The sequence below is a fragment of the Hyla sarda genome, chromosome 7 (assembly GCF_029499605.1).
Source record: "Hyla sarda isolate aHylSar1 chromosome 7, aHylSar1.hap1, whole genome shotgun sequence".
In the NCBI taxonomy this organism is placed as follows: Eukaryota; Metazoa; Chordata; class Amphibia; order Anura; family Hylidae; genus Hyla; species Hyla sarda.
The window spans coordinates 199691338-199711123 of record NC_079195.1 but is presented as its reverse complement, the minus strand read 5'-3'; the positions used below and the strand labels follow the sequence as shown (position 1 = coordinate 199711123).

Sequence of the window (19786 nt, the reverse complement as noted above, 5' to 3'; positions counted from 1 at the left end):
GGTGTAGCAGTGTTGGTGGATAGGGCAAGATGGTATTAACCTCAGGGGCAAGATGTTATTAACCCCTAATGTTCGTGACGCCAGAGTGGTCTTTGGGTACCGGGACCACCCAAACGATATCTCCGCTATTCATAGTTAGTATGGTTGAAAAAAGACATACGTCCATCAAGTCCAACCAGGGAATTGAAGTGAAGGGTGTAAGGGGATAAGGGGAAGGGGTGTAGTTTTATACTTCTGCATAAGCATTAATGTTATTTTGTTCCAGGAATGTATCTAACCCTGTTTTAAAGCTGTTATTTGTTCCTGCTGTGACCAGTTCCTGAGGTAGACCGTTCCATAAATTCACAGTCCTCACGGTAAAGAAGGCGTGTCGCCCCTTTAGACTAAACCTTTTCTTCTCCAGACGGAGGGAGTGCTCCCTCGTCCATTCCAATAGCTAGGCAGTGAAAATGAGAGTCCATAACCAGGTTATGGTTTAACGGAGGCTTTACTGAGGTCAGATAGGTGTTATTATCTTCACAGCTAGGCCAGAATCCCAAAGAGGTGGTCAAGAACACAGAAGGACCTCGCAGCTTGCTGGGACCAGCTATACTTGTAATAGAATTGACTTTAGGCTTGACTAGACTTGACTAGATAGTGACAGCAGACATAGACTTGACTTACTGGAATTATTGTAGATTTGAGGCCTTCCAGGTACTGGACACTAGCACTGAGATCTAGGGCTGCAGCTAACGATTATTTTAATAATCGATTAGTTGCCGATTATTTTATCGAATAATCGAAAAAAAATTCAAAATTCCAAAAAAAGGAGTTCAGCTGATTCTACCTGAAAAATTATGTACAATGGCCATATTAAAAGTTTCTAGCATGTGATGTGACCATGTGATTGCCACATGGGTAACTGTCTAAACTATTAAAATAAAATGTTAATGATTTACTCACATTTAATTTTAATAGTTCAGACAGTTACCCATGCGGCAGTATCAGATATGTAAAAAAAATAATAAAAAAAATATAAATGTTTTTACTTTTTTTTGTATAGCAATAGGAAAAGGGGAGCTAATGTTTATTGGGCGAATGGTTTATTTACAATTTTTTTTACTTTACACTTTATATAGCACTCCTATACACATGGGGGTATGGGCAGACTGCAGAGCATTGCACCCCGCTCATGTCTGTAGTACTGCAAACACTAGGGTCTGTAGTACAGACACTAGGATGCAATACTCTGCACATACTACCATATGTATAGCAGTGTGTATGTAGTACACACTTACACTACTAAACACATGGGGGTATGTGCAGAGCATTGCATCCTAGTGTCTGTACTACAGATACAAGGGTGCAATGCATGGCACATGCCCCAATGGGTAAAGCAGTGTATATATATCTATATATATAAAACTCAACGTGTGTGTGTGTGGGGGGGCGTGGCCTGGCTGCTGAGGCGGATGGTCGTGTGTTGAGAGAGCTCCGTGCTTCAGCCCGAACTAGCGACTAATTACGAGCAATACACAGCCCAATTACCTGCCAGCCAGTATCGGAACCTCCCTGGACCATGCCGGTCACAAGGAGGAAGACGAACCGCCGAGGTGCGCTGACTAAATTCAGCTTTATACCGCGCACGGCCTACCTTCAAGATGGCGCCGCCACAGCCTGCGCAGATACACTTGCAGCGCGGCGGTCCTCGCCGCAGACGGGACTCGGGACGCCGTCACTGAACCCGCGGCACCGAAGATCATCATCTGATCCAGCGTTAGGCAGCTGTCACCCTCCGGACGAAACAGCAGCAGATGCGGGGGAGCTGCGGCCACTACCCGGATCCCCAGCACAGCGCACATCGATACACAGCGCCGGCTCCTCACCGGGGAGAAGATACGACGAACCTGAGAGATCTTCCTCATCTGGGTCTAACCCACCTACCCTCTCCCCATCAAATCCTGCTTTCACTAAGGAGGTGAGTCTGCAGAGTCCTTTCTTTGGGGAAAAGGAGCAAGACTATGACCCACTAGCTGAGATACCAGTTACTGACAAGGCTCTCACTGACTCAGCAATGAAGGACATGTTAATTCTACTGCGTACTACATTCATACAAGATATGCAGCAGATGGTGCGGCCTTTACAAAATACAGTACATGAACTGGGACAGAGAATAGACCACGTGGAAACTAAGTTTGGAGAATTTGCTTCCTCACACAATGAACTTATTGATAAACACTATGAAGCAGAAGAAGACATAGTGGCTCTCAAGGCAAAAGTAGCGGATTTGGAGGATCGCAGTCGACGCAATAATGTCAAGATAAGGGGGGTCCCAGAAACGGTAGCTCCAGCTGACATACAGGACTATGTTAAAGCACTAATTCAAGCAACCCTGCCGGAATGTACTACACAAGAACTGATTGTGGATAGAGCCCACAGAATCCCCCGCCCAAAACACCTGGACGACTCTGTCCCTAGAGATATATTAGCGCGTATCCACTTCTTTCATATCAAGGAACGCCTGATGGAAGTAGCGCGAAAAAATAACGGACTGCCAGCACCGTACCATAAAATATCTCTCTATATGGACTTATCTGCTGCAACTTTACAGGCGCGCCGGGACTTACATCCAATCACTACAGCGCTGAGAGCAGAAAAAATCCTATATAGATGGGGATTCCCGATACGCCTTTTGATCAAGAGAGACAACAAAATCCACGTGATTAAAACAGTCTCAGATGGGGAGGATCTGCTACGCTCCTGGAAGGTTCCACTTCAAAACCCCAAAGAACGTGCTAAAACATCAAAGCCACCTACTATCGTGTCGGACTGGTCGACTGCCTGATGGGGCTGTGAATTATTTCTTGCACTGGACCGCGGGCTCTGGCACCACGGCCTGAACGCCCAGCTTCAGAGAGGACTCTGACCCCAACTTAATGTGGAGTGATACACGACTATGTGTAATACTCCTTTTCTGTCTGTTTGTTCTGTTCTGTCATGTGTTAGTTTGGTTCTGTTTTATGTTTGGCGATAACATAACAAATGTCTCTCATGATGCTGACCATTATCCAAGGGCAGTCGCACGCTGGCTGGGAGGTGCGGTCTGCCAAACCTTTGTTTATAAATTGCTACTGAAAATTATAAGGTATATTATTATATCAATATGGTAATTACAATTGCTAGCTTAAATGCAAACGGGTTAAATGCACCTCAAAAAAGATCATATCTGTGGAAAGAAGCTCAAATAATGAACTGTGATGTGTTGTGTGTCCAAGAGACACATTTATTAGCTACTGATGCCTTCCGTTTAAAGCATTCTGCCTTCTCACAATTTTTTCATTCCCATCATAGCACAAAAGCCAGAGGAGTCCTCATCGCGATTAAAAACACGGTTGCATTCACCCTGAAAAATACAGTGCTGGACCCCAATGGGAGGTACGTGATTCTCCGTTGCACCATCAATGCCACCCCGCTGACTATAGTGTCCCTATATGCCCCAAATAAGGGTCAAGCCTGTTTCTTAAGGAAACTGTTGAAACTCCTACAAGATTCACAATGGGGATCCACGGTTCTATGTGGTGACTTTAATTCCCTCTCTGACCCATCTCTAGATTCCTCTGCTTCTACCCGCTTTCCTTCTTTTACTCTATCCTCTCTTCTTTGTGAGGCTGATTTATATGATGTGTGGCGCATTCAGCATGAGAACGAAAGGAGTTACACTTTTTTGTCAAGGGTACATAACACATACTCCCGGATAGATATGTTTTTGATTGATAGATCCCTTTTACATGCGCTTAAGAGCTCTACTATAGAGACTATTAAGTGGTCTGATCACGCAGCAGTGACAATGCAGATAGAGGATGGAGCTTCCTCCCCTCCAACATACATATGGCGTAGCAATCCTTTTTTGTGGTCCCTCCCGCAATATGCGGAAAAGTTACAACAAAACATTACAGATTATTTTACATATAACCACGGTACTGTTACGGATCCCATAACTTTATGGAACTGCCACAAAGCAGTTATCAGGGGATACTGCATTAAATATGGATCTCAATTGAAAAAACAGAGGGAGGAACGATTGGAAGCAGTGCTTACTAAATTGCGCACGGCTGAAAGAGCAAACCAAGTTAACCCTTCCCGGCTGTTGGCCGAGGAGGTGGCAGCCCGTAGGAGGGATCTCCGTAGCCTCTTACTATATAAATATGAAAAATCCCACCGTAAATTACAAGCTACTTACTACGCACAAAACAATAAAGCAGGCAAACTACTCGCTCACAGGCTGAAAGCAAGACACATAAAGGCGCGCATACCTTTTCTATTACACCCAATCACAAATTCTAAACTATACACCCCTACTGATATCGCTAATGGTTTTCGGACCTTTTATGCCCAATTGTATAATTTACGAGACTCTGTAGCCTCCCCTCAAGATCTATCCTCCCTCACTAATACTTTCTTGTCAGGGCTGAAACTCCCCTCCCTCACAGCGACACAACTTTCAGGGTTGAATGAGAGGATCAGTCCGGGAGAAGTACAGAAAATCATTAATATGTTACCACTTGACAAGGCCCCCGGCCCGGATGGGTTTATAAACTCCTACTACAAAAAGTTCCAAAAGGAACTAGCCCCACACCTGGCAGCTTTTTGTCAAGAGGCTATGGAGTCGGGCACTTTTCCTGTAGAAAACTTACAAGCTACAATCACTGCGCTGCCGAAACCGGGCAAAACGCCTGATCGTCCACAAAATTTTCGTCCGATTTCACTATTAAATCAAGATGTTAAAATATATGCTAAGGTGATCGCCTCTCGAATATCCGTAGTTCTCCCTTCCCTAGTGAATTCAGATCAATCAGGCTTTGTGGCTAACCGCCAAGCATCTGATAATACCCGGCGACTGCTTAATATTTTGGCGCATTTAGAGCGCTCTAAAGAACAAGCATTGATACTAGCGCTGGATGCCGAGAAGGCGTTTGACCGCCTACGGTGGTCGTACGCCTTCTCGGTACTAAAGCGGATGGGATTCGCTGGTCAGGTATACTCAGCGATCTCCTCTCTATACTCATGCCCATCCGCTAGGGTGTTAGCCAACGGGTCCTTATCGAACCCATTTTTAATCACAAATGGATCCCGTCAGGGATGCCCACTATCGCCGTTGATTTATGTATTGTCAATGGAACCGCTGGCCCAGGCACTCAGACTTCATGAGGAGATAAAAGGGGTGCGGGTGGGAGGCAAATCACATGTCATCTCGCTTTACGCGGATGATGTTATGTTGTCTTTAACAAACCCGGAGAAGTCCCTTCCAGCGGTCATGGACACTATAAAATCATATGGTACCCTTTCCTACTATCATTTGAACAAAGCGAAAACCCAAGCACTGCCAATTAACATGCCTATCTCCATGATAAACTCTTTGAAAATGGTTCACACATTTGATTGGTGCTCCTCATCAATACAATACCTAGGGATACATCTCACATATCCACATAACTCACTCTATGCTTTAAACTACCTCCCACTCTTGACAATAATAAAACAAGAAGCTGAGAGGATGACACACTTAGAAACGTCATGGGTGGGTAGAATCGCCTCTTTTAAAATGTTTCTTCTTCCCCGCTTTCTTTACCTTTTTAGAACCTTACCCATCTCTCTCCCCCCCTCTTTTTTCACACAATCACAAAAAATATTGACCGCCTATATATGGGCGGGGAAGCGTCCACGCCTTTCCCCAAAATTGCTCACTAAAACAAGGAATATGGGCGGATTGGGTTCACCAGACATAAAGAGTTATTACATAGCCACTTTGGTTTCGATGTTGCGGCATTGGTGGTGTAGCGGAGAGAGTACGCCATGGGTGGATATCGAAAATGAGTCAGTAGCTCCTTTTGAGATCGGTGATCTCCTTCACTTGCCTTACTGGAATGTCCCCACCCCGACCTTCCATAACCCGCTAGTTAAGGCATCCTTTCATGCTTGGATGACATACGTTTCCAGCTCTCAGCTTAATGTGCAGGTTACCAAAAGAGATCTCCCTCTTACATTAGTACAAGCATCAATACCAGGCCTAGACCTTAAGGGATGGCAACAGCAGGGCATAACGCATGTTCATCAGTTGTATGACCACGCGGAACTACTGACTTTCCAGCATCTTCAAATGTTTTATGATCTATCAAAAAAGGATTTTTACAAATACTTGCAAGTTCGCCATTTTTTGCAACAGCTACATCCTAGTCGGGCGATAACGGATGGAACAGCCATCCGTCACTTATCTAAACCTCCAAAAGGGATAAAATTATATTATAATCATTTCTCTGCAGCCACAACATTTGCAAAATCCTACCCTCTGCGGCTTTGGGAAAAAGATCTGGGATGCACATTTTCTCCTGGAGAATGGCAGAATGCATTTAAACATACTCATAAAGCGCTCCAATGCTCTTCACATGTAGAGTCGGTTTTTAAAACCGTACTAAGGTGGTATTTCACCCCGGACCGCTTAGCCGGGATGTACCCAGGGGTAACACATCTTTGTTGGCGAGGCTGCGGGGCTAAAGGCACGCTTATTCACATATTATGGGCATGCCCGAGGATACAATCTTACTGGGAAATGTGTAAAGCGCTTCTGAGGAATTTACTGGGGATGAATGTCCCTTGGAGCCCCCACGCGGTTTTATTGTTTATAAATATAAATGAGATACCGAGTGATAGAAGAGATTTATACTGCATAATATGTATACTGGCTAAAATACTCTTAGTGAGCAATTGGAAGACGGATAAAGTTCCAAACAGGGAGGCGTTAGTTAATAAGATAAACCTGACTCATTCCTATGAAAAAATAATAGCCACGGGATCAGGGAGATTTTTAAGCTACACTAGGAGATGGAGTAATTGGACTGCATCTCAATATTGTATCGATTACTAAACTCCACAGAGAAACCTAGGACCCTAACTATATAAGCATGGGTAACATAGTAAGGATGCCTAGAAAGTTCCCGTTTGTCCTGATTGTATACATGCTTAACATGAGACACTCACAACTAATCTCACTTAATAGAAGAAATGGTCAGCACAGAGCGTACAAGTGGCAAGGGTAAAACAACAGGAGACTAGCATAAAAGACAAGACAAATTATTTTTTAGCATGCTTGTCGCCATGGTTTTGTTACAGTTTGGATGTTAGGGCACTTCTGTAAAGGTATGATGTAACAAGGAAAAGCTGTGATATCTTTTATTGAAAGTACCCAGATGTTTTACTTATGTGGTTCTATTGTATTCTGGAAAAAACTTTGAATAAAAATTATTTAAAAAAAAAAAAAAAAAAAAAAAAAAAAAAAAAAACGTGTGTGTGTGTGTGTGTGTATGTATGTATATATGTATGTATGTGTGTATGTATGTTCCACAAAAACTTTCAAACGGCTAAAAATATTAACATAAAATTTGGCACACATGTTACTTATATGTCAACAACAAACATAGGATAGGTAATTTAACCCTTACTCACCCCCAATTTTGCAGGGGCGGGGCTTATGTTTAAAGTCCCATGCAAGTCAATGGGAAATATATGTTACTGCATAACTTCCAAACGGCTGGAGATATTTCGATAATACTTGGTCACATGTTACTTATATGTCCACTTAAAGTATAGGATGGTTAATTTAACCCTTAACTACCCCCATTTGTGAGGGTCAGGGTTTTTTTTTTTTTAAAGTCCCATGCAAATCAATGGGAAATGTATGTTCCCATATAATTTCCGTTAGACTGGAGCTATTTCATTACCTGGTACACATATTACGAGTCAGGATATGAGGACGGGATGGGAGGTCGGGATAGGAGGATGGGATATGAGGACGAGATATGAGGTCGGGATAGGAGGTCGGGTAGGAGGTCGGGATAGGAGGACAAGATAGGAGGACGGGATATGAGGACGGGATAGGAGGTCGAGATAGGAGGATGGGATAGGAGGTCAAGATAGGAGGTCGAGATATGAGGACGGGAAAGGAGGTCGGGATAGGAGGTCTGGATAGGAGGTCAGGATAGGAGGTCGAATTAGGAGGATGGGATAGGAGGTCAAGATAGGAGGTCGAGATATGAGGATGAGAAAGGAGGTCGGGATAGGAGGACGGGATAGGAGGATGGGATAGGAGGTTAAGATAGGAGGTCGAGATATGAGGACGGGAAAGGAGGTCGGGATAGGAGGTCGAAATAGGAGGACGGTTAGGAGGTCGGGATAGGAGGTCGGGATAGGAGGTTGAGATAGGAGGAAGGGATAGGAGGTCGGGATAGGAGGTTGAGATAGGAGGACAGGATAGGAGGTCGAGGGCGGGATAGCAGGACAGGATAGGAGGACGGGATAGGAGGTCGGGATAGGAGGACGGGATTGGAGGATGGTATAGGAAGTCGGGACAGGAGGTCGCGATAGGAGGTCGGGATATGACAACAATATATGAGGACTGCATATGAAGTCAAAAGCTTCCTCCTTTGTTTATTTTCCTCCCCAAAAAGGATTAGTGAGGAAAAACCGGGCAACGCCGGGTACTCAGCTAGTATATATATATATATATATATATATATATATATACACTGATATTCACATGAGGTATGTGCAGAGCAATGTCTGGGTTTAAAAAATATGTAATTTTGCTGAACAATCTGTCCTTTTACCTCTATATCAGTGTTTACCAACCAGAATGCCTCCAAGAGTTGCAAAACTTGGCATACTGGGAGTTGCAGTTTTGCAAAAGCTGGAGGCACCCTGGTAGCAGAAATTAGTGTGCGACATGGGTATGGAGCAGAGCTGAATGTGTGATTATGTGCATGCATGACCACGCACACACTCAGCTCTGCTAGATATACACTCACACCCTCAGCACTGCTGCATTTACACAATCACACACTCAGCTCTGCTGTATTTACACAATCACACACTCAGCACTGCTACATACACACACACACTCAGCTCTACTACATACACACTCAGTCTGCTACATACACACACTCACACACTTAACCCTGCTACATACACACACTCAGCTCTGCTACATACACACTCAGCTCTGATACATACACACACACTCAGCTCTGCTACATACACACACTCAACTCTGCTACATACACACACTCAGCACTGCTACATGTGGTGTCCCGGTACCGTATCCTATTCGGTACCTGCGTGTGTGGGTCCCCTTAGCCAGAGTCCCTAGGATGTCGGGGTCCCCATTGTCTAGTTCACCCCTGGTCACCTCTCATCCAGATAGTTATTGCACTAATACCTTATTAGGAAGCATGTAAATATGATATCAATGCCTATAAATAGTTAATTACCTGTCTATAGCGTTGCAGGACCTGCGGGTCACGTGGTTAGGTGAACTCTATGGTATTTCTGCTTGAGGACCTTTGGAGGTCCTTGTGACGTAGTCAATCCCATCACACTGTGTAACAGTGAATGACGGATGTTCGGACCAATCAGATTCACCCCGCCCCTGCCCATATAAGGGAGCGGCGGACATTGTTCTCTCTCTTGTTCCCGGGCTGTCAAACGAGAAGGATCTGCGCAGCTGTCTATCGCAGTGAGTTAGGCCTGAGCCTTGCGGCAACGGCTGATATATTAAGGATCGCCAGTGTGTCAATCCCTAAGCACTCTGCAGGATCACCGGACCTTATCTATCCCCTAAATCCGGATGGATCTGCAATAATTACCCTAAATTCAGAGACTTTAATTTAATTCAAGGTCCGCAACAATTGTCAGTCATTGAGATATATAGAGACTGTTTGCCTGAGACTGTTATTGTTCATTGGATGTACCGCAATCATCTAAGTAAAGTTCTTCAAGTTAAAGTTCAACTACTTTGTGGATCTTCAGTCATTTTATTACATGCACCTATCGTTACTGCGAAGGGCGGCCATAGGCCGGAAAATTACCTCAGCATACTAGCCCTCAGCCTGGCGTCACGAACTATAGGGTTAACATTAACCCCTCATTTACCAAAACAATACCCCCACTACTAACACCCCCCAAGGGCTACCACAAAGCCTTTTGGCGTCACGAACAGGATACGGGTGTGTGCCTGCTACAGTCGCCATTAGTGAAAGTGTACTCCCCCCCAGAAAAAGAACTTTATTTATGTACTGTGACTTATACTCTGGAGTAAGGGGTTGCGCACACGGTGCTGTGTGGAGGAAGTGCGCATGTAAAGTGAGGGGGGAGGCGAACAGTACAGCGGAGCTACAAGTTAGCGCGGGACATCCCTGCGCACGTGATCCAGAGACCCCACCCACCGAAGCCCTCTGTGCCACGGCAGCCATTTTGTTGGAGTCTAGTGCCAGAAACCAACAAAGAGAGACAGTTCAGCGCGGGAAAAGGCGCAGAGTGCGACAACGGGCTTGAGGCTGTGAGGAGCTGGAACAGTATGGGACTCTGAGACATAAGATTGCCAAACTGAAGTCCTACATAAAGTCGCTTCAGCTACCAATCAACGCACTCAAATTTCAATTAAAGGCTGTTGAGTTTCAGGTCACCGCTCTCAAATTTCAAATCTACGCTCTCAAGTTCAAGATTAGAGAACTACTGCGTATTTCTTTGGGACCTAGGTATTCAAGATCTATTTAAAGGGCCAGAATACCAAATAAAGAGATGTCAGAACCTGCAGCCCCACAGTCCCTATCTGAACAGCAAGGGGGCGATGCTCCAGTGGCCCCACCAACGGGGTCTCCTCCCCAAGCCAGAAGGGTGTTGCCTCCTTCACCAACACTTTCGACCTCACAAGTACGTGCTCTGCCTGTGATTCCAGCAAGACCTCCAGCACAGGCGGAGCAGGACCCAGCAAGTCCACCCTAAGTCTCTCCCTATGTGTTGGGAGCCCCTGTTGCTGCACCTGTCTTCTTGGGGAATCCTGTGCTCCCCACCTACAATGGTGACCCTTTTACATTAAGAGACTTTAAAGAAAAATTCTACAGCCTCTTTGGATTTTATGCACTTTCCCCTAATCAACAGGTACAGCTGCTTCTGGGACAGCTTCAGGGACCCGCCTTGGAAGAACTTTGCACCTGGCCAGTGGCTGATAAAGCTACAGTGGGACAGATTTTTGAAGGACTTTCTCAAGTCTTTGAATCTCATTCTCCCTCAGAGGTACGCCTCCGACTCTATGAACGGCGCCAGAAGCCAGGTGAGACTCTCCGAGCATATGCAGTGGCTTTGCAGAGCGCATTAGAGGCGGTACAGAAGTTGGACGACATCACGCCCGATCAGGGCAATCGAGTACTGATGGACCGTTTTATAGAAGGGGCACTGAACAAATGGGACAAGGCCCAACTTAGGATGCTGGCCGTGCAAAATCCCAACATGGCTTTCCCAGCCTTTAAGAGACTCGCGGTTAAAGTAATCGAGTCGGGACCTCAGACAGAAGAAACTAGTGACCCCGCTACCGAATCTCCGGGGCCCGCGCCCCAGCCACCTGTCCCTTCTCAATCTGCCCCGCCAACACCTTCTTCTAGCCCTTGGACAGCTGACTTACAAGACATTAAACAGGACATTGAACAGTTAGCCAAGGCCTTTAAAGAAATGGCGGTACGGCCAAATCCTTCTAGATCTGCAACACCACCACCTAAGAAGGCTGACCCTCGCCCTGTTGGTCCACCTGGTACCCCTCCTGTGAGACCACCTGGGAGTCAGAGACCCATCTGTAGCTATTGTAACAAGAATGGACACTGGAAGAGCCAATGCTGGGCTTTAAACGGGCATCCCCTGGAGTCGAGGACCGCACCCCAGGAATAGAGGCCGAAGGTCCAGAATCAACCAGTGACAAGAAGGGACTGTCTATGTATGTAGCTTCTTGTCCTTATGTACAGGTGATGATTGAAGGTATCCGGTTACAAGCTCTGATAGATACGGGGTCTCAGGTGTCCACTATTCTGCAGGGGGTTTTCTATAAGTACTGGTGCCCGGAAAGGCTGTGTGACCCTCAGGAAGCAGAGTTTAGAGTAATTGCAGGGAACAGGAAACCAGTACCCAGGCATGGTTACTGGGAGCCCACGGTGCAGGTGGGAAAACATGTGTTAGGAAGGCAGGGTGTGATTGTCACCAATGTTAGAAATGAGGGGACAGCTGATTTCATTTTAGGCATGAATATTATGAGGCACTGTTTTGATGACATTGTCTGTGCACTGCATGCATCTCTCCCTCACCTGTCACCCCCAGGCCGGCGAGCTGCCCAACATCATCTCAAAATCCTCCAAGCAGAACAGAAATTTGTGAATCATCAAGGAAAAAAAAATAAATAAAAATTTGTAAGCCATCTTAATAGTGTTGAGCGGCATAGGCCATATTCGAATTTCGCGAATATTCGCGAATATATGGACGAATATTCGTCATATATTCGCGAATATTCGCATATTCGTAATATTCTCGTTTTATTTTCGCAAATGCGAATAATTCGCGTATGTGAAAATTCACATATGCGAAAATTAGCATATACTAAAATTAACATAAGCGAAAATTCGCATATGCGAAAATTAGCATATGCAAATGTTCGCATATGCAAAACTTCGCACGCCAGTCTCACACAGTAGTATTAGAGCCTTCTTTACACCACACAAGCTGGAAGCAGAGAGGGATGATCACTGTGATGTGTACTGTGAAAAAATAAAAATAAAATGAATATTCGTAATTACGAATATATAGCGCTATATTCGCGAAATTCGCGAATTCGCGAATATGCGATATTCGCGAATATTATTCGAATTGCGAATATTCGCGAGCAACACTACATCTTAATAATAATCAGATTGGTCTTACCTTTACTTTTGAGATCCAGGAACAAAAACTTGCCTTTTTGGATGTCTCGGTGAGTAAGAACACACAGGGTAGCCTTGACACCACGGTCTATAGAAAGTCTACAGCCACGAACAGCCTCCTGAGATGGGAGAGCTGCCACCCGGTGCCCCTTAAAAGGGGCATACCACGGGGGCAGTATCTCTGTCTCAGGAGGAACTGTTCAGACCGGGATGAATTCAATTTGCCCTGTCCCAGGATAGAACATCTCTACTGACACCAAAACCAAGGAGGGAGGATAAATATACAGGTATCATAGGGACATTTGACAATATGTCCCAGGAGGTGAAAACTATAATATGTCGTCACTGGGACATTTTGAGAATGGATCCGGATTTGAGGGAAGTGGTAGGCCCAAGACCATTGATTACTTATCGTAAGGGACCGAGTGTAAGTGACAAACTAGTCCACAGCCACTTTCAAAATACAACTTCACAAACATGGCTGGGGACGGGAAACACGAAGGGCTACTTCAATGTAGCCACTGCCGTGCGTGTCCCATATACTTAAAACTAAACTTTTTGAAGATACGGTATCAGGCACCAACATCCCTATTAAACACTTTGTTAACTGATGTTATAGAGGGGTCATCTACCTAGCTGTGTGCAAGTGTGGAAGAAATATGTTGGAAAAACAATACGAGAATTTCGTCGAAGAGTGCTGGAGCATGTTGGAGACATCCGAAATGCTAGAAATACTCCAGTTGCTGTACATATAAACACCATGCACAATAGTGATATATCACAAATCAAATTTATCGGCATTGATCATGTTAAACCACCACAAAGGGGCGGAGACTGGGTTAGATCCATTCTGCAACGAGAATGCAGATGGATCTATAGACTGCAAACTATGGCCCCAAACGGCCTTAAAGAACAACTATCGTTCACTTGCTTTATATAAATATTTTGGAAGAGGCCCACGGGTATATTCAACCCCAGGATGGCGGATTGAGGTAGTTAGGGGAGATCCCAGTGGATCTTTTGTTCTAGGCACCACCCCATTAACCAGGGTGAACTAGGGCATTAATAGGAGGTTCCTGCCATCCGGTACCGCCCTTGTTAGGGCGTCCATGCCGCTTAGGTTGAGGTGACATGCTCTAGGACCTAATAGGGCCAGAACAGGTATCCCTAGGTCCATATCATCCCCTCTCCTCTCATGTCTCCCTTTAGGGTCATCCAGCTTCCTAAACAATATGCCTGTGGATGCCTTCCTCTTCTTGAAACTATACTAAATATTTATATATTTTTTTATTTATGCCTATCGTCCCTACCTCCCTATAGCCTAACACAAATTAGTTATCCCCCATTATATCTATTTTTGGCAATTAGAGACATCATCTGCCTTAAAGGAGAGGGCTCCTTATCTTAGTCTCCGCCCCCTCTCTATTCTGGTATAGGTTATTAAAGCATTGATTATTAATTGCTAATTACTACTCTCTCACTCTACATTTCGGCAGCGTTATCATGTTCTCCAGCACTGATTATCATTGTTTTTTCAACATATCCTTGTATTAGGCAGAATATGGACACCATTTATTTTTGCTGTTGTTTATCGGGGTTTATTTTTCTCCGAGCAGCGGGGTTAAGAATTACGTATGTCCTGATTGTTGTCAGCCCTATCTTGATTCTCAGTGGGCTATTATGTAATGACAAATCTATGCATGATAAAAGAAGTGGGTGTAGTATAGCACAGACTTACTGACAGCTGCGGCTGAACTACATGAGATGGCTTTAATACTGAATACATAGCTAAGACTCACTGACAGCTGCGGCTGAATTACGAGAGACGGCTTTAACACTGTCTGGACTGAGGGAAAACATACCTGGTTCTATGTAGAACTGTTTAATGAGTCAAATTCTACTAGGTAATACCTGTCCCATTATCTATCCTTAAATCAGTGATTGATTCTACATTTTGTTATACGCATGCCGGTATCGCATCCGACATGTGAATGGTGTCAAGCCTGGCCTATCCCGTTCCTGGGAATCCGGGACTTGAGTGGAGACCGCACCCCCATATGCGGCGTCATGGGGACGGGCCTCCGATGACGTAAATAGGATGCCCCCCGGCCATATGGAGACGCCGGCGTGTTTACCTGACGCGCAGCGTTCTATGTACATTCTCTCCTGAACGGTTCTAAGTAAGTAAACGTAAATAACTTAATAATGCTTGGTTTTTGGTTGTTGTTTTTTACTATGCGGTTATATTGTCTATATGCTCTATTAACTCTGTGAGAATGAGGTATTAAGTATGTGCATATTGTTGTTTGCAGTACCCGGCACTCTCTTATCTCGTACGATCCAGCGGACAATGAGTAACTATTTGTCAATATGTGTTGAACAACCATTGGGGTTATTCACTGGTTGCTAAAGGAGACGCCTATGATTTTTTTGTCATTTCAGGATTGATCTAAGACTATGAGAAATGTCTCCACTGATCCCTGGACACATTTGTTTAAACGGAGAGCCGGGTGTATATTGATGCTGTCAGTCTTTGATGTTTGACTTCTAACTAGGTGTCACTGCTGGTAACCAGCCCCCCTATAAAAAAGAGGGTACATACAGTGACATCAATTAGTGTGATATATGACTCCAGAGCATTTGTCTATTGTATACATAAATCCCATGAAGAAGTGTAAGGGGTAATTCTTTATAACATACCCCTACATAGAAACGCGTTGGGATAAAGGGAATTCTATTTGCGCTGTGATAACAATTGGTATTGAGGAGCATACAATCACAGATTGGTGATGTCATTGCGTCATAGTGGGCTTATAACCCCTATCTAAGCCGCAGCTTACGTGCTTTATGCACGATTGTTTTTAACAATTTTTTGGTTTTCTATAATTGTTGGATTAATATTTTAAGTGATATAATTAAAAGTTATATTTTATAAGGCACCTCAGTCCTTGGTAGGGACAACCTATTATTTTCTTCATTAATTGCCAAGAGGTAACATGTATTAAGTGGGCAGGTGTATGGCCGAGATTTTTCATACATTTAGTTTTCTTGAATCATCAAGGAGAAATCTGTCGAGTAAGGATTCAAGATATCAGAGCCATTAGTCTAAAACCACAGACGGAGACAGTTATTTGGTGCCGTGCCCGACCCGGGGTGAAAAATCAAGATTACCAAGCACTCTTGGAACCCCTTCTACTGGAAGATTGTCCCTTGGTGCGAGCCGCTAGAAGCCTGGTAACTGTACGTAATGGGATGGTTCCGGTGAGACTTATTAACCTCTCTCAAGTTGCGGTCCAATTACCCAAGTATACCCCAGTGGCTATTCTACACAATTTAGACGTCAGAGATGTGGTCTCGAAGTCACAAGTGGTTCAACGAGGACCTGACCAGAATCCTGCGGAACCTTGGTGGAGTCAACTACAGATAGGAGGAGAAGATACCCCCAAGGAACAGGTGGAAGGAGTCATCCAGGTGGCTAAGAAATATCAAGAAGCTTTCAGCAAGTTCCCCACAGACTTTGGCAGGACCACCATGATCAAAAATAGGATTCTCACTGGAGATAATCCACCCATTAAAGAGAGACATCGCCCTGTGGCTCCTGGGATGTAGCAGACCATATACAATGTATCCTTGGGCTGCACCTTTGGTCCTGGTGAAGAAAAAAGATGGAACTATCCGCTTTTGCGTGGATTACCGGAAGTTGAACAACATAACTCATAAGGATGCCTATCCTCTCCCTCACATCGAAGAATCCTTGACTGCGTTGGGATCGGCCGCCTACTTTTCCACACTGGATCTGACGAGCGGTTACTGGCAGGTGCCAATGGCAGAAGGGAATATTGAAAAGACCGCATTTGTGACCCCTATGGGTCTCTTCGAGTTCAAAAGTATGCCCTTTGGACTATGCAATGCACCAGCTACTTTCCAACGCCTAATGGAGCGATGCTTGGGGCATCTTAACTTCGTGTTCTGTTGTATTTAGATGACGTCATTGTCTATTCTCGGACATATCAGGAACACCTGGATCACCTGAAAGAAGTTTTCTAAGTCCTTATCCAACATGGACTCAAGGTTAAACCTTAATGCTTTTTTTTTTATATGTTTATTTTTTAAGTCCTGCACCACATGCCTAGAACAGGTCTGGTCTGTAAGATAGGTAGATAATATCCAATCCAGTTAGGGTCAAGTCCGGTAAATAGATCAGGTAGGAAAGAGAATGGCAGGGTTATGAGGGGAGGGGAATGTGGGAAAACAAGGCTTATTTATGAATAAGATTCCTCTCCACATCCCGCACCTCCCTGTTCCTTGTGCCACCTCCAGTCGTGTCTTGGATGTCGTCGTCAGTAAGAAAAAGGACATCATCCTCTAGTTTGCTGAGAGTTGAACGCCAGCCCTGGTAGAATTCATCCGTCACCTTTGACGATTGGTATTTAAAGTCGTAGTCCCTGTAAAGATGAATAAAGTGATGAGGATTGAAGTGGGAAGAAGCAGAAAAACTACTATGGAGCTGGAAAGACATGGACAGTGGGGGATTTATCAAGATCTGTGCAAAGGAAAAGTTAACCAGTTGCCCACAGCAACCAATCAGAAAGCTTCTTTCATTTTTGAAAAGGTCTCTAGAGAGTGAAAGAAGCGATCTGATTGGTTGCTATGGGCAACTGATCAACTTTTCCTCTGCACAGGTTTTGATAAATCTCCCCCATAGACCCCTAAGTAGTAAAAGAAATTACTCAGAATCATCGCCGGTGTCCACGTCACTTAGTGCGGATGTGTCTTCTGAGTCGCTGGACATCCTAGACTCCTTATATTTTTGGATGAGCTCCTCGTTCCTTCTTCCTCTCTTGATCCCTTCTTTAAGATGACCTTTGATGACTTTTTTCATTTTCTTCCGTTTAGTCTTCTCACCCTTTTCTATGGATTTCAGCCCTTCTAGCCATAAAGCGATTTGTTCGTCATCGCTGGAGTCTCTGAAGAACGAGACAAAAAGAACCGAGATGACATCATATCCATCCTGATGACATCATGGATGTATACAACATGAGGTGGCTACCTTTCTATGTATATAGGATCTTCTATATTAATCCCTTAAAGGGGTACTCCGCTGCTCAGCTTTTGTAACAAATTGTTCGTATATATTATGTATGTATCATATACCCACCCAGCTGCAGTGAGGCAATCAGTTTTGTATGTGTATATATATATATATATATATATATATATATATATATCCATGCATTTCTTCTTGGTCACTCAGACCATTTGTTGGTGTTTGCCACCATCTTGTGGCCAACACCTTTATTGCAGTTTTATTCTATTGCAGGGACTCCTTAGAATCAGGGATCATGTTCCAGTGATCTGTTCCCTTGCGTGACTAGTGCTGCGGACTCCCTCATCCGGCGCACGGTCCGCAGGGGAATGTTCTAGGCATGAATTAGACCTGAATTTATTATGCAAGGGGCTGCCGCTTACTGGGGCGAGATGCCTTATCGGTGATCCCTCTGCTTTCCTTCTATAGTGCAGTGTGTCTGTGGCCGGGGGAGCCGATCATTCGGAGTGGGCTTTTTCCTGGTGGAACACCTGCATTGCTGAAGCTTATGCACTGACATAGACCGTGATTTACAGCTCCCAGCAGATCTTTCTTACTTTTATATGTAAGAACTTGCCTTATCTTTATTTTTCTTTCATTTTCACTTTTTCCTATTTTTGGATGACATTTTGGTGCCTTTAGAACCAATTACCAGGTTTCCATGGGGTTCTGGTCTCAACATACAGTGATTTCGACATGCAATGGTCGTTTTGGAAACGATTAAAGGAGTACTCCGGAGCTAACCTTTTATGGGGGAATTGGAGCATGAGGCAAAGTTATATAACAAAAGAAAAGAAAAACAGTATCCCCCACCTCAAGGTTAGTGTTTAAAAATAATAGGATTAATATTGCAATAAGACCGTGCTTCAATTATTCCAATAATTTATTATTATGCCACTTATGCCACCTGTCGCTTAGAGAGTTACTACTGCAAGGACTCTGGTCGGCCACACTCTGGACAGTTGCACTCTGGACAGTTTCTACAGCTCTGAATGAGCAATCCACCTCCAGGACTTATCTGCTTCTAGGTCTGGACTCTGCATCTATCTCCTTGGTACCATCGGGCGGTATTACCCGGGACCTGCGCCGTCAGGACCAGCCGCCGTCTGTGCACGCCAGCACACATCTCTGCAAGTATATCTGCAGCTCAGCGAGGGATTGCTGACTATAAAGGAGCACCATAGGAACTGGTAACAAATCATCATTTATTAAATCATCTACTACAGTTTGTAGTGCACTTGAATAACCTAACCAGAGACAACACAATATCATTGTAACATCATTGTAGCGACCATTGCTGCAACATAAAGGACAGTTACATTTAATAAGCATATTGGTGTCCATTAATGGATAGAATTTTGCAGTACTATTAATAACTAACACAACAAACAAGTGGCATATAGAATACTCTGTATTCTGTTATATATATATTTTTATTTTATTTGTATTTTAACATTGTTTCTTCTCCCACAAGGGCCCTGTGAGAGTGGAATATAAGATATATATAATGAATTTTTAATAAATTATTGGAATAATTGAAGCACGGTCTTATTGCAATATTAATACTATTATTTTTAAACACTAACCTTGAGGTGGGGGATACTGTTTTTCTTTTCTTTTGATATATTCAACACACCGTGGTATAGGTGTGTACCCCATATCACCTCGGTAAGTGTATAATTGTGAGCTGCACCAACAAATTTTCTTCTTTTTATATAAAGTTATATAACATTCTATTATACTCACGTTTTCCATATGGCCTTCTTCCCGGTCTTCTCCTCGCTTTTCTCTCCGGCCGGAAGCTGGGTCTTTTGATGACGCTCGACCTGTATTTCTTCTTGATCCGCCGCCATCTTCGCCCGGTGACTCATCGCTCCCATGAGTCACTGCGGGCTGTGCCGGCCTCCCCGCCCGGAGTCGGCTACTCCCCCAA

General features: G+C 44.3%; 1 protein-coding gene across 6 annotated transcripts in view; it reads right to left on the bottom strand.

Moving 5' to 3' along the window:
- Nucleotides 1-16828: 16828 nt before the first annotated feature.
- DCST2 (DC-STAMP domain containing 2) overlaps nt 16829-19786 on the bottom strand; it is a 74357-nt gene continuing 71399 nt past the window's right edge. For 3 of the 6 annotated variants that reach the window (XM_056532122.1, XM_056532119.1, XM_056532120.1), the window contains exons 14-15: nt 17498-17734; nt 16834-17212 (exon numbers count right to left, since the gene is read on the bottom strand). In XM_056532122.1, the coding sequence (XP_056388097.1) occupies nt 17026-17212; nt 17498-17734 (424 nt within the window). In that variant the 3' untranslated portion in view covers nt 16834-17025. Of the gene's footprint in view, nt 17213-17497; nt 17735-19786 lie in introns of all 6 variants that reach the window. The other 3 variants (XM_056532116.1, XM_056532117.1, XM_056532118.1) reach the window with 2 other exon arrangements.